The sequence below is a fragment of the Gossypium hirsutum genome, chromosome A01, assembly GCF_007990345.1.
Source record: "Gossypium hirsutum isolate 1008001.06 chromosome A01, Gossypium_hirsutum_v2.1, whole genome shotgun sequence".
NCBI classification, from domain to species: Eukaryota; Viridiplantae; Streptophyta; class Magnoliopsida; order Malvales; family Malvaceae; genus Gossypium; species Gossypium hirsutum.
This window is the reverse complement of record NC_053424.1, coordinates 33,322,622-33,338,553: the sequence shown is the minus strand read 5'-3', so window position 1 is coordinate 33,338,553 and position 15,932 is coordinate 33,322,622. Positions and strand designations below refer to the sequence as shown.

Here is a 15,932-nt window from a genome sequence, read left to right as displayed (position 1 = left end):
AAGGTAGTAAGTTCATACGTTTTATATTATTCCATGTGTTAATTATTTAGAAAAATGACATGAGCAATTGTAAATGAAAAGTTCTATGAGCATGAATGGTTGGATTTTAAATTAAATTTCATGCATGTTTATGATGATGATTATGAAAGAAAAAAATTGCTAGTTTTTAATTATATCATATTTTTATATTTGAGATGTGATTTTTATGGATATATTTAATTTAGGCTTGTTTCTATACATGACCTAGGCAGTTATTCTTGTTAGTTAATTGATTATGCAAAACTCTTGTTAAAAGGGCATTAAAAGTATTTTGAATTGATCTCATATTTCATTATGGATAAACAAATTAATGAGTTATTTGTTTCACCAGTTTTGCTCCATTCCCTGAAGTGAATGTAGCAATTCATAACAATTATGAAAATTTATCTTATTGTCATTATTGAAAAATAGATAAGAAGAAGATGGATGATTCAAAATGGTGCCAAACATTTATTCTTAGTACAGAATGCTCAATGCTTTATACTAATTTATCATTCCTTGAAGCAAATCATATCTATATAATCTTATTGGTAAAAAATATGATATATGCTTATATTATTGTCTAAATTGCTTTTTGCACATTCTTTGAAGTGAATGTCTACAATAAATATAATAAATTTTATAATTATTACTTTTAGACATTTAAAGATTTTGGCATATTCCCTGAAGTGAATATTGCATATAATTGTTTGGAAATTATATTTATTTTGTTGACTTAGTGGCATTATAAACTTCACATTTGACATTTCTAGTAGTAAATGTCATAATAGTACTTATATATGGATACAAAGTAAAATGAATGATAGTAAAAGTATCACTTTGTCAAATTTATATTGACATTATTAGTACAATTGAAATGCATGTTAAAATAAACTAGAAGTGTAACGCCAAAAATCTCTTATATATTTATTTTCGTATGTTTGTGACATAAATATATGTCTGCCTCAGTGGTTAAGTGTTTGGGGAAGTGTCTGAAGGGTCTTAAGTTCAAGCCTTAGTTTGGGCAAATTTTAGTATTTTTATGAATAGAGTCCTATCTCTGATCAGTAGGCTTATAATTAAATGTGGGTAAAATATGTAAAAATAAGCCTATTGGTCTAGTGGTTAAATGGAGAGCAAAGGAGCAGGAGGTCTGGAGTTTGAGTCCTTGCCCAAATAAGGGGTTTATTTTTACTACTTGTGCCGTGTGGGTGTTGTAGTTTGACCGAAATTCTGTAGTGTTTGAGTGGGGTTTGAATTCAGTTGTTGAGGGGAATGTGGTAGACGGTTGGGGGGTGGTGTTGGAGTGATTTGGGGAGAAAAATAAAGGATAGATGAATTTCAAATCATCCCAATTTGGGTAGTGGCAAGTTTCGGCTTTCCTCCTCTCAAACTCCCAACTTTCTGTCAGATTTCCCTTCTACTTCCTTGTTTTCTCTGCCGAGTGTTTTTCCCATATCGTCTCTGCTGTTTTCTTTTGCTTTTCTTCCCCACTTACTGTCGTTTTTCTCCCTCAACCTCATTGTTGTTGTCGAAATTCTAATTGGTATTTTTTCTTCCCTTTGCTGAAAATCTTGAACGTTTTTCTCATCTTTTTCTTTAGCCGAATCTTATTTGTTTTCTTCCTAAATTTTGGCTGCTACTTCTTTTCTCTGCTTGGATGCCCCTTCCTAAAGTACTCTCGAGATATTGTTATGTATTACTGAGTGCCAAAATTTCCCTTTTTGTTCTTTATCTTCTTCCCCTCTGAAATTTATCTCCCCATCCCACGAAAATAGTATTTTCTGCCTCTTCCTTGACGATTCTTCGCGTGGTTTCAGTAATCAAGTTTCTGGTGTTTGGTAAAATTTTATTCGTTAAGGTTCTAATTAGTATTCATTTATCTTGTTGGGTAGCAGCAGATCTTAGAGAAAGAGACCAGTCGCGAGTGGAACCTTAGTCGAAGCATTCGAAGTGTCGAGGGTAAGTTTGGATGTTAGGTAATAAGAAGAATGCTTCAATTCAATTTGGTTTGAATGCGTATCAAAGGATTAATCTAGTGTTTATCAATCAATTGATAGGTATTGGAGTGCTCAGGAGTGCAATCGCATCGAAAACGGTTCAGGTGTGTACACATAACTTCAAAAGTGGAAATCAATAAAAAGCCGAAAAATATGACTGTTGACGCCACACAGGCGTGTGGCCGCCCGTGTGGTAGGCCTTGTGACCGAACACGAGTGTGTGATCGACGAGGTTGGCTGTGAGTGATACATGGGTCAGACCGAATTGGGCCGTGTAGACTACACAGACATGTGGGATCTTTGGGGCCAGACTGTGTGATCCACACGACCTAGGCCATTTTGGGCCGTGTGGGCCACACGGGCAAACAACATGGGCTTGTGGGCCCATTTTTACTGTTAGATTGCTAAGGTTGCATGGGTCGCCCGAGTTGATTGGGGACTTACTGTAGGGTCGGTAAACTTACCTAGACCCCTAATTGACTGAAATAACTGTATGACTGATATGGAAAAAGTATGATGATGTCCCATTGATTTCATACTGTATGCCCTGATTACATTCATGATATTATGTTATAGCATGTTATACTTATATATTGCATTGCATTGGGTTAGGGGTTTATATTAATTGGAGGAAGTGTACTGAAAGGCCTCGAGCCTAATTCACTGGCAACTCAGCTGCTAGCTATTGTTTAGTGCCGTGTTCAATACTTTTTAGAGTGTAGGGATGGGTGGGTTGATTATATCCCCACATGGAGTATGGGGTTGGACGGAGTTGGAGTGTAGAGGCTGGCTGGGTAGGATTTGATACTGTATATCTATTATTATACTGAATATTGATACTGTAATAGGCTAAGGCTCAAATGCATGACTGCTTTTGTATTGTAATGGGCTAAGGCCTTCACTGAAATTGAAACTGTCACTGAAATGGATTTAGGCCCAGACTATAATTGCATTTTGTCTGCTTGTTTCTATGGGAATTACACACTGAGTTTTCATAAACTCACCCTTTTATTTTATCTGTTTAGGTAATCCCTAGACTTAGGCGTATCGGAGCAGGAAGGACTCAGCGGTGGCTACACGACCCCTTTTTACACTGTTTCGTACTTAATTAGATTTTTAAAAGTTTTATTTGGGATATTTTACTATAAGATTGGCCTCTATGGGTTTTTTCTTTAAATTTGGATTTTATATTGCTTGATGTTTTATATCTGCCAGACATAGGTAAAACACAGGTTTTTTTTAATTCATGTGTTTTAGCAAAATACCAACAAGGACACAAACTGTTTTTAAAAGCTTCCGTAACGTATAATGTTTTGAAAACTAACGACTGAATAAAAACTACAACTTTGGAATTAATAAAAGATAATGACGAGTTCTAACAGGAAATATTTTAAGCCAAGTTACGATTTTTCAACTCCAGCTACAATTTTTAAACACACTACTATGTGACATCGCCAGATTCGGCCATAACATTCAGGTTAGGTTTGCGGTGTTACATTTAGTGGTATCAGAGCCAGGTTTGCAAAACTCAGCTGTAGATTTGGGTTTTTAAGGTTAAATTTTTTAAAAACTAATTTCTAATGATTTGAAATGTTTTTACCGAATGTGTGATACATCGAGTCTCCAGCATTGATCCCGTAAGTTCTCTGAACCGTTATCTATTTATAAACTGAAAATGCTGTAGATAGTATGTACCGAAACTACTATAGATTGATTGTACTGAAAACACTTAAGTTAGTGTATACTGATACTGTAGTAAGACTGATGGACATAGATTGACACTGTGATGTATGAAACAAACTATACACTTCATATACTATTTTCATAAAATATTTGTTAATAAATAATGGAACTGTAAATTGATACATAAAACTATTAATACAGATAAAATGCAATTAGATGCACCAGAGGTACTCGCGAACGTAGTACAAGAGGCCATGGTAGAAGCCGTAGAGAGGCTCGAGCAGGGTCCTCATCTTCTGAAAACCTGCTTAATTTGGATACTAATGAGATGCCGATTTTACCTATGACCGAGACTAAGTCTCATGATCGAGCGGTTAGGGACGAAGCACTGTCCCAGGCTATGTCAAGGATCTTAGAGAGGGTCGCTGGGCTTAATACTGGAGCTGGAGGCTGCGAGTCAGTTACGGAACGACTCCGGTCTAATAGAGCTGAGCTTTTCAAGGGTATTGTTAGAGTTGCCCCTAAAGTGGCTGAGTATTAAATAGAGGCCACAGAGAGGATTATGGACGATTTGGACTGCACCCTCGAGCAAAAATTAAAGGGTGATAAATCGCTGCTACATGATGAGGCATATTAGTGGTGACTTACTGTTAAGAAGGGCACTCAGCCCGAACGACTGTCCTGGTAATATTTTAAGACCGCTTTCCAGGGAAAGTATGTGGGTGCCAGTCGTTCGGGCTTAAAAACCCTCAGATTATCCCTGAAGCCATCCTCGAAGCGAACACATCGCTCATACTCAATCGCCACCATACCTCGCGCATAGCGGCTTAGTCTTAGAAATTCGGCCTCATAGCGGATAATCTGAGGGTTTTGATAGCTCTATAGAGGGAGCGAGACTTTGCTGCACTGGTTGATAAAGTAAAGATCGTCGATGAAGCGAAGTGTGCTAAGCGCCAGAACCGAGAGAGAGGTAGAAGCAAGAGGGAGTAGGAGCTTTCAAGTTTTGTTCAAAGGCCTAAGAAAAAGACCAGGGTTGATGGGCCAATAAGAGTTGGGGCTCCTATTGTTGCTACTGGACAGCCGCCACGTATTGATTGTAGTAGACGCCATCAGGGCGAGTGTTGGAAAAGAACTGGGGTTTGTTTGAGGTGCAGTTTATTAGAGCACTATATTAGAGAGTGTCTGCAAAGGTTCGATCAGATGCAAGCTTCTGGCATGGATACTGTACCACCACCGAGGGTAGTTCAGCAGCCACAGAGATGTTGTGGTCATGCCAGAGGTGGGAATGGTTTGGGCCGTGTTTAGAAAGCACCGAGAAGAGGTGCTGCACATACTAAGGTAAGGCAGTCGACTCTAGTTAATGCTGCACGTCGCCGAGTGGATGGAGATGCTCCGAATGTCATTACGGATACGTTCTTTATTTATAATGTACCTTATATTGCACTAATAGATATAGGATCCACTCACTTCTATATAGCTTGTACCACATCTGAAAACGTAGGTATACTGGTTGAGAGCACTACGAGTGAGGTCACTGTACTGAGTTTATTGAGGTAGTCAATAAGGGTTAACAAACTATTTAGAGATGTTCCTCTAGAGGTTCAATGGGCTATCTTTCTGGCTGATTTGATAGAACTGCCTTTTGGAGAGCTTGATCTGATACTAGGAATGGATTGGTTGGCCAAGCACCGAGTGAGCTTAGATTGTACCACAAAAAGGGTTGTACTAAGAACAGAGAGGATAGCGAGGTAGTCGTAATTGGGGAACATCGAAACTACTTATCGAATGTGATTTCTGCACTGAGGGTGAAAAAGTTGGTTCATAAGGGATGTGAGGCGTATTTGGTCTACATCAGTTTAAGGATATCAGGATAGTTAAGGACTTTCCGGATGCTTTTCCTGAAGAGCTACCTGAGTTACCTCCGAATCGTGAAGTAGAATTTAGGATTGAGCTCCTTCCTGATACATCTCCAGTGTCCATCGTCCCTTATAGAATGGCACTGAAGGAGCTCGTAGAGCTTAAGGCTTAGATTCAAGAGCTTCTGGATCGTAGGTTCATCTATCCTAGTGTGTCTTCGTGGGGAGCACCGATTCTATTCATGAAAAAGAAGGATGAATCCATGCGAATGTGTATTGGTTACCAGTAACCAAACAAGATGACCATAAAGAATAAATACCCTCTACCAAGGATAGATGATATGTTTGACCAGTTCTGAAGAGCTTCGATTTTTTTCTAAAATTGATCTCTGATCAGGGTATCACCAGTTGAGACTTAAAGAGGCTGATGTGCATAAGACAGCGTTTAAGACTTGTTATGGTCACTTCGAGTTCCTAGTAATGCCATTTGGACTAACTAATGCACCGGTAGCTTTTATAGATCTGATGAACTGAGTTTTCCATCCCTATCTAGATCAATTCGTGGTGGTATTTATTGATGACATACTAGTTTATTTGAAGATCGAGGATGAACATGATGAACATCTCAGAGTGGTTCTACAAATTCTGCGAGAGAAACAACTGTATGCCAAGTTCAATAAATGTGAGTTCTAGTTACGTGAAGTAACATTTCTAGGATATGTGGTTTCTGCTGAAGGGATTAGAGTTAATCCTTAAAAGGTTGAGGCTGTCTTGGATTAGAAGCAGCTTAAGACTGTATCTGAGATTCGCAGTTTTTTGGGACTGGCAGGGTATAATCAACAATTTGTAGAGGGTTTTTCACTGATTGCAGCACTCTTGAATAAGCTGCTACATAAGGGTATGCCATTTAACTAGACTGTTGCACAACAAGAGAGCTTTGAGAAGTTTAAGACTGTACTAACTAAGGCCTTGTTTTGATACAGCCAGAGTCTGAAAAAGAGTTTACTATTTACAGTGATGTATCACATGTCAGTTTAGGATGTGTGTTGATGCAAGAGGGTAAGGTGGTAGCGTATGCGTCTCGTCAGCTTAAGACGCATGAGGCAAATTATCTAACGCATGACTTGGAGTTGGCTGTTGTGGTATTCACACTGAAAATCTGAAGGCATTACTTGTATGGTGAGAAGTGTATCATCTACATTGATCATAAGAGCCTCAAGCACCTCTTCACTCAGAAGGAACTGAATCTTAGGCAGCGTAGATGGATTAAGCTGCTTAAAGATTATGATTGTATGATTGAATACCACCCTGGTAAGGTCAATGTGGTGGCCGACGCACTGAGCTGTAGGGTTATGACTGATATGAGGGTAATGTTTGCTTGCCTCAGTTTATTTGAAGATGGTAGTCTATTGGCCGAACTTCAGGTTAAACCGACATGGATAGAACAAATTAAGGGTAAATCGATAGAGGACGAGTCTTTGGGCCTTTACTTCCGACAGGTTGAGAGTGGGAATACTGTGGATTTTGGACTGAATAGCGAAGGGGTACTCTATTTTCGTGGGAAAATCTGTGTATCGAAAGATACTGAATTAAGGCAATCGATATTGAGAGAGGCATATAGTAGCTTTTATGCTATGCATCCTGGCGGAAATAAGATGTACCGTGACCTACGTGAGTTATACTGGTGGCTAGGTCTTAAATGAGAAGTTACCGAATTTGTGGCTAAGTGCCTAACATGGTAGTAGGTTAAGGCTGAGCATCAGTTACCTTTGGGTTTGTTACAACCAGTTAAGATTCCACTTTGGAAGTGGGAGAGAATGACTACGGACTTCGTTAGTGTGTTGCCCCTCACACCATTAAGAAGGATTCAGTGCGGGTTATAGTGGATCAGTTGACCAAGTCCGCCTATTTCATACCAGTTCATATTGACTACTCTCTACAGAAGCTAGCTAAACTGTATGTGTCTGAGACAGTGAGACTAAATGGGGTACCTGTTTCAGTCATCTCTGATAGGGATCCTTGCTTCACGTCTCGATTTTGGAAGAAGCTACATGAAGCTCTGGGTACAAGGTTAGACTTCAGTACTGCGTTTCATCCTCAAACAGATGGTCAATCTGAGAGGGTGATTCAAATACTGGAAGATATGTTGAGGATCTGTCTCATTGACTTCTGAGGCAGTTGGAAGGATTACCTGCCACTAGTAGAGCTTGCTTATAGCAATAACTATTAGTCTAGCATACAAATGGCACCTTACGAGGCATTATATGGTCGTAAGTGTCGCACACCTTCATGTTGGACTGAGTTAGGTGAGCGGTGTGTTTTGGGCCCTAATCTAGTTTCTGATACCGAGGATAAATTTAGGTTAATTCGAGATCGACTAAAAGCGGCATTAGATAGACAAAATTCCTATGCAGATTTGAAACGATGTGAAATCAAGTATTCTATGGGAAACTTTATTTTTCTTAAAGTCTAGCCATAGAAGAAGGTTCTGAGGTTTGGTCGTAAGGGCAAGCTGAGCCCTAGATTTATCAGACCCTATCGCGTACTGAAATGAGTGGGACCAGTTGCCTACCAATTGGAGTTACCTCCAGAATTGGATCAGATTCACAACGTGCTCCATGTCTCGATGTTGAGGTACTACCGTTAGGATCCCATGCATATTGTTCCTATTGAAGAGATCGAGGTTAGGCCAGATCTAAATTTCGAGGAAGAGCTAATTCAGATTTTGGATCGTGACGTAAAGATTCTAAGAAGAAAATCCATTCTACTGGTTAAAGTTATATGGCGTAATTATAACACTGAAGAGGCCACGCGGGAGCCTGAGGACGCGATGCGTCAGCAGTATTCTCATTTGTTCAGATCAGGTAAAATTTCGAGGCCAAAATTTTCTTTTAGAGGGTAGAGTTGTAACGCCCCAAAATCTCTTATATATTTATTTTTGTATGTTTGTGACATAAATATATGTCTACCACAGTGGTTAAGTGTTCTAGAAAGTGTCTGAGGGGTCTTAAGTTCAAGCCTTAGTTTGGGCAAATTTTGGTATTTTTATGAATAAAGCCCTATCTTTAATCAGTAGGCTTATAATTAAATGTGGGTAAAATATGTAAAAATAAGCTTATTGATCTGGTGGTTAAGTAGAGAGCAAATGAGTAGGAGGTTTGAAGTTTGAGTCCTTGCGCAAACAAGAGATTTATTTTTACTGCTTGTGCCGTATGAGTGTTGTAGTTGGACTGAAATTCTATAATGTTTAAGTGGGGTTTGAATTCAGTTGTTGAGGGGATTGTAGTGGACGGTTGTGAGGAGGTGTTGGAGTGATTTGGGGAGAAAAATAAGGGATGGATAAGTTTCAAATCATCCCAATTTGGGTAGTGGCAAGTTTCGGCTCTCCTCCTCTCATACTCCCAACTTTCTGTGTCGTTTTTCTCCCTCAACCTCTTTGTTGCTGCCGAAATTCCAATTGGTATTCTTTCTTCCCCTTGTTAAAAATCTTGAACGTTTTTCTCATATTTTTCTTTAGCCGAGTCTTATTTGTTTTCTTTCTAAATTTTGGTAGCTACTTCTTTGCTCTGCTTGGACGCCCCTTCCTAAAGTGCTCTCGAGATATTGTTCTGTATTACTGAGTGCCAAAATTTTCCTTTTTGTTCTTTATCTTCTCCCATTCTCAAATTTATCTCCCCATCCCACAACAATAGTACTTTCTGCCTTTTCCTTGACGATTCTTCGCATGGTTTTAGTAAGCAAGTTTTTGGTGTTTGGTAAAATTTTATTTGTTAGGGTTCTAATTAGTATTCTTTTATCTTGTTAGGTAGTAGTGGATCTTGGAGAAAGAGACTAGTCGCGAGTGGAACCTTAGTCGAAGCGTTCGAAGTGTCGAGGGTAAGTTTGGATATTGTGTAATAAGATGAATGCTTCGAATTCAATTCAGTTTGAATGCATATCAAGGGATTAATCTAGTGTTTATCGATCAATTGATAGGTATTGGAGTGCTCAGGAGTGTAATCGCATTGAAAACGGTTCAAGTGTGTAAACACAACTCTGAAAGTGGAAATTGGCGAAAAACTGAAAACTGTGACTGTCGACGCCACAAGGGCGTGTGGCCACCCTTGTGGTAGGCCGTGTGATCGAACACGGGCTTGTGATTAACGAGGCTGGTCGCATGTGATATATGGGTCAAACCAAATTGGGCCGTATGGACAACACGGGCGTGTGAGACCACATGGGTGAACCAAACGGGCGAACCACACTGGCGTGTGGGATATTTAGGGCCAGGCTGTGTGATCCACACGGCCAAGGACATTTTGAGCCGTGTAGGCCACACTGGTTTATGGGCCCCCACGGGCAAACAACATGGGCTTTTGGGCCCATTTTTATTGTTAGATTGCTAAGGTTGCACGGGTCACCCAAGTCGACTGTGAACCTACTGTAGGGTCGGTAAGCTTACCTAGACCCCTAATTGGCTAAAATGACTGTATGACTGATATGGAAAAAGTATGATGATATCCCACTGATTTGATATTGTACGCCCTAATTACATTCATGATATTATGTTATAGCATGTTATATTTATATATTGCATTACATTGGGTTGGGGGTTTATATTAATCGGAGGAAGTGTACTGAAAGGGCTCGAGCCTAATTCACTGGCAGCTCAATTGCCAGCTACTGTTTAGTGTCGCATTCGGTACTTTTTGGAGTGTAGGGATGGGTGGGTTGATTATATCCCCACATTGAGTGTAGGGTTGGATGAAGTTAGAGTGTAGAGGCTGGCCCGGTAGGATTTGATACTGTATATCTATTACTGTACTAAATATTGATACTATAATGGGCCAAGGCCCAAATGCATGACTGCTTCTGTATTGTAATGGGCTAAGGCCCTAACTGAAACTGAAATTGTTACTGAAATGGGCTTAGGCCCAGACTATGATTGCATTCTGTCTGCTTGTTTATATGGGAATTAGGCACTGAGTTTTCATAAACTCACTCTTCTGTTTTATCTATTCAGGTAATCCCAGGCTTAGATGAATTAGAGTGGCGGTGGACTCAACGGTGGCCACACGACCCCTTTTTACACTGTTTCGTACTTAATTAGATTTTAAAAAGTTTTATTTGGGGTATTTTTCTGTAATATTGGCCTCTATGGGTTTTTGCTTTAAATTTGGATTTTATACTGCTTTATGTTTTATATCTTCTAGAGATAGGTAAAACACGAGTTTTTTTAAATGCATGTGTTTTAGCAAAATACCTACAAGGACACAAACTGTTTTTAAAAGCTTCCGAAACATATAATGTTTTGAAAACTAATGACTGAATAAAAACCACGACTTTGGAATTAATAAAAGATAATGACGAGTTCTAACGGGAAATGTTTTAAGCTAAGTTATGGTTTTTCAACTCCAGCTGCAGTTTTTAAACACACTACCATCTGACATCGCCAGATTCGGCCATAATATCCAGGCTGGGGTTGGGGTGTTACAAGAAGTTTACTGATACAAATGCATTTACTACTTGGCGTGACTAGTTAGACCATCCTGGATCATATATGATGCAAAAATTAATCAAGAATTTATATGGACATTCATTAATGAACCAGAAGATTCTTTAATTTGAAGAATTCTCATTTGCTGCTTGTTCTCAATGAAAATTGATTACTAGAAACTCACTAGCTAAAGTTGATATTTAATGTCTTGCATTTCTGAAATGAATATGGGCCTATTCATCCATCATGTGGATTATTTTGATATTATATGATTTTAGTAGATGCATCTACAAAATAATCACATATATGTTATAAACTTGCAACCTATCATTTGCAAGATTGCTTGTTTATATAATTAATTTTAGATCATGCAATTAGGACATTCATCTTGCTAATACTAATGAGTTTATATATCAATCTTTTATTGATTGAGTTTGAAAAACTTTTGTAAAGGTTTGTTATTTATGCGCATAATTGCTTAGAGAAATTATTGATTGAACGCCTTTGGCTAATGTCTAAACCATTACTTATGATAACTAAACTTTCTATTTCAACATGAGATTATGTTGATTTATGTGTTGTACATATCAAGTCAATAAGTTATAAATACTCTCAATTACAATTGATTTTAGGTCAAGAGTCTCATCTTTGAATTTGTGTATGTGCGTATATATTCTAATTGCTCCACCACAACAAAGATGAGTGAATACTCAAAGCAAGTTGGGAATATATATTAATTACGAGTCTCCTTGTATTATTATATGTTTTAAATGTATTGGAGATTCAATTATGATATGATTTGTGATTACTATTTTGATTCAATAGTTTTCCCGACATTAGGGGGAGAGAAATAATATATAACTTGTAATGAGTTAGGGGGAGAGTAATTTGAACCAGAAGTTTAACAAGGATAAATCGTTACAAGTTCCAAATATGAAAATTCTCATAAACAAAAATAATTTTTCTAGATGATTATATAGTGGATGCTCCAGAAAAGACCTAAGACATAACTAATAAGTAAAACTCCATAAGAGATTTAGGTACCTGAAACTAAAGATTAAAATAGTGAAAATAAAGAAATCTCGATACGTTATGTCAATTTGAGAAAATGTGAAACCGATAATAAAAGTTGTCGATAATGGTTTTGTATCCAATATTATTGTTGAAATAATGAAATAAAATGAGGATCTTGAATAAATCTATTGAGAAATATAAATATGAAATAAATTTGTCAAAATAGAAAGACACAACTCAAGTACAATTAAATTCGTGGAGTTTTTGGCCTAGTAGTCCAAATATCTAAAGGTATAAAGCCAGTGATTGTGAAAAGATATGAAGTTTTGCAAAAGCAGAATAAAAATATGAAGTTTTTCACTAAGCTTTGGCAATGATTGTGAAAAGATATAATATTCTTTTATGGTGGATGTAATAACCTTTAGATATATTATTAAATTGAAAGTTCATAAAAGTTTTAATTTGCGTCTAATGGTTGTTGTTACAACCTTTTATGAATCACTATATAGTAAAGTTTATATTAAAATCTTTGAAGGATTTAGTATGCCAGAAGCATATTGAAATTCTCGGGATATTGTTCATTTATATGATTTGAAATAATTTGAACATATATGGTAAATTTGACACAGTAAATAGTAGTTGAAAGAGGAATATAAGATAATCCAAAATACTTATTTGTGTTTTTATAAAAGAATCATAATTAAAGTTTGCTATGATTATTGTTGAAACTTTTGAAGAGATCAAAATATATTTCCCCCAAAATTTTTCCTCACTTATGACTGTCAAAAGAATGTTGATATAAATGCTTAGCAAATATGAATTTTGATATAAATACTTAGCAAATATGTTCAAATGGCCATTTGAAAAGCTAGTATTCAAGATTGAATACATAGAATATGAGAAAGTATGTGATATTTTCATAAGGGGAAGTAAATATGCGCTATATTCTTTTTCCCTTAACCGAGATTTTGTCCCATTGGGTTTTCCTAGTAAGATTTTTAATGAGGCAGCATATTATGCGTATTATAGATATGTGTACTCTTTTTTTTTTCCACAAGTTTTTTTATCTTAATAAGGTTTTAACCAGATGCATTATGTACAAATAGACATCCAAGGGGGAGTGTTATGAATATCTTATTAAGTGGATATCCATCAAGATCTAGATAAATTTTGATATACTTTAAATTCTAATAGTCATTAGAAGTATATCTCTGCTTCATTTATATTTCTTATGCCAATAAATAGAGACTTTGGAAAAGCATTGTATACATTCCGGTTGATCAATAAAATATGCTCTCTCTTTTGCTTTCCCATGTTCTTTGTTCTTTACTCTTTGTCTATTTATTTTATAACATAAATTTAATTTTTATACTTTTATTCAATCATTTTTACTTCTTGTACTTTTCAAATTTTCAAATTTTAAAATTTTAGTCCTCACCAAATAGGAACTGTTAAATTTATTGAGTAAAATTTTGCTATTTTTAAAATCTGATGCGTCAAACATATTATTATATGTGTAATTTATTTTAGCTTATTTTTTTTACATATTCCTCACTAAAAATCTAGTTAATGGATTAACGACTATCATTTGCGTCAAGATTGAAATTTCAAAATTCGAAAAGTATAAAGACTCAGAATAATCCTAGAGAAAATAGACTAAATCTATAATTGTATGCATAGTACATGACTAATAATTAAATTTTTAACTAAACAAATTGAATTGCTATTGTCTGGGTTAGAACTAAAAATTTAATTTTTGAAAGTATAAGGACTAAAAGTGACCAATTTGAAAAGCACAGGACTAAAATTGATCAAATAAAGTATAAGGACTAAATTTACAACTTTCGCAAAGTATAATGACTAGTAACAAAATTTGACCTAATTAATTAACTAAATTTTCAGATAGCTTGAGAGATGGTGAGAAGGACAAAACCTTCTCAGATTTTGCTAACTATATATACTAATATTCAATTTATATATGCATCCATACATAATTACATACATGCATATATATATATATATATATATAAACATGAAACGATCTACAATTAACACATAAGCCATGAATAGAAGAGGTAGCAGTGTTAATTTTCATGGCTAGCAGGCAGCTGAAGGGTGAGATAAGGAATTGATGAAGTGAGATTTGGGTCCGATTGTAAAAGGGATGGACGTTGTCGTCGCCGGAGGGCCATGGCCGCCGTTGGCAACTCTCTCACAGGAAGGGCACATGGTGAGGGTGGCTGCTGCAGGCAGCTGCATGCAATACGATGCTGTTAGTTTCCATGATTTAAGCTCTTGTAATTCCTCCTGCAACCTCTTGTTCTCTTCTGTTAGCGTTTCACAACATTTCTTCAGTAATTCACAATCTACTTCAGTCTGTTTCAGCTTTGTCCTGGCTCTCCTATTTTGGAACCATACTTCAACTTGCCTTGGCCTTAGATCCAACTTAGCGGCTAAAGCTTGCTTCTGTTTCTGTTTACAAAAAAAAAAAAAAGTAAATACCAAATAAGAGCATTGAATATTTGAATAATAAGTGTATAAACAATGAATATAAAGATATACTTACTGGACAGAGAGTGGTGTGCTCTTTGAAGCTATCTTCTAAGATTGCAGATTGGTGTTTGGTAAGCCGAAGTTTCTTTCTATGGCAACCTTCATAATCTTCATCACCAACCCTTGAAGAAACCCTGTCGAATTCCACATCTCCCTCTTTCTTGACACTGGAGTTGGAAAACGAAGACAGTGCAGTGACAGAAGAGGCTTGCTGGTCGTCGCCATGTGCTTTACGAGCATCATCATCTGATGATGGACCTAACGTCAGAGATGGGAAAAAATGCTCATCTCTCACCAACGATTTCCTCTTCTTTTGTTGATGATCCGATTGTGAAAAGTTTTCTCGTTTAACATTCCAACCTAGACCAAGACCAAGACCACTGCTGCAAATATCATCAAATCCCATTGTGTTGCTCAAAAGCTGCTAAGGAGACCAAGAAAAGAAGGGTTTTCTTCAAAGAGAAATGGAGGAGATGAAGTGTTAATTTTAGGGGACTGTGGAATGAATTATATTACTAATCAAAAGGAAATGAATAGAGTACTAACGAATCTGGGTTATGAATGATGTCCTCATAGGTTGACCATTCATAACAAAAACTCTCTAATTTCTCTCCCTCTTTTTTAACGTTTTTTATTATCAAAATTACAAATATAATGAGTATTATCATAATCAATAAAAATAACTAAAAAAAACCAGAAATAGCAAAATAAAACCCATCCATCCCACCAACAGCCAAGAATACACTGCAAAAGGTTCATAAAATGGATTACGTACGTGGAATCGCATGGAAAAGTGGGGATTACATAGGAGAATATAAAAGAGAATAACAATTCCTCTTTTTTTTTTTTTTCCTGCACTTTTCTTCTGATTTTCCTTTAAATCCACACCTTTTTGACACTGACTATAAAGCAAAACTAACTTAAAATCATTGAGTATAAGTCATCATAATCAATCACTTTGTTTTCAATGTTAAAACACCAAAAGGGTGGTGATTAATTAAAGGGAGAAGGGGCATGATCAGATGGCTAAGCAATTATTGTGAATTCGAGGCAATAGAAAATCAAAGGAGACAATATTTTCATAATAATAGAAATTAAGATAAAGACCCATCATCAGATGTGTGTTTGTTTATGTTTACCTAGTCGCAGGCCACCCAATATGTCCCCCACTATTTCATGCCTTACTTCTCTAACAAGATTATAAGACACTCTTACTAAACTTTACCCAAAATATTCCAAATATTCTTCCTTCCATATATGCGCCAAGTGTCGGCTTAAATGGTGATCCGGGAATTATTTGTTTAGAGGAGCCTTAATATGAATTCAAGTCCA

The 15,932-nt window shown here is 36.7% G+C and overlaps 1 protein-coding gene across 1 annotated transcript; it reads right to left on the bottom strand.

Annotated features, from left to right (window-relative positions):
- Nucleotides 1-13,849: 13,849 nt before the first annotated feature.
- On the bottom strand, nucleotides 13,850-15,683 carry LOC107917541 (homeobox-leucine zipper protein HAT22). The gene is made up of 2 exons (XM_016846870.2): nucleotides 14,614-15,683; nucleotides 13,850-14,519 (listed from the first exon to the last, which is right to left on the bottom strand). The coding sequence occupies exons 1-2, from the start codon at nucleotides 15,004-15,006 to the stop codon at nucleotides 14,145-14,147; spliced, it is 768 nt and encodes a 255-aa protein (XP_016702359.2). The 5' UTR covers nucleotides 15,007-15,683; the 3' UTR covers nucleotides 13,850-14,144.
- Between the last annotated feature and the right edge of the window lie 249 nt (nucleotides 15,684-15,932).

Excerpts from the sequence above, each read along its gene's own strand:
- LOC107917541 (XM_016846870.2), bottom strand. The coding sequence starts at position 15,006 with ATGGGATTTGATGATATTTGCAGCAGTGGTCTTGGTCTTGGTCTAGGT. Across the intron at positions 14,520-14,613 it reads AGCACACCACTCTCTGTCCA|AAACAGAAGCAAGCTTTAGC; the intron begins GTAAGTATATCT and ends TTTTGTAAACAG.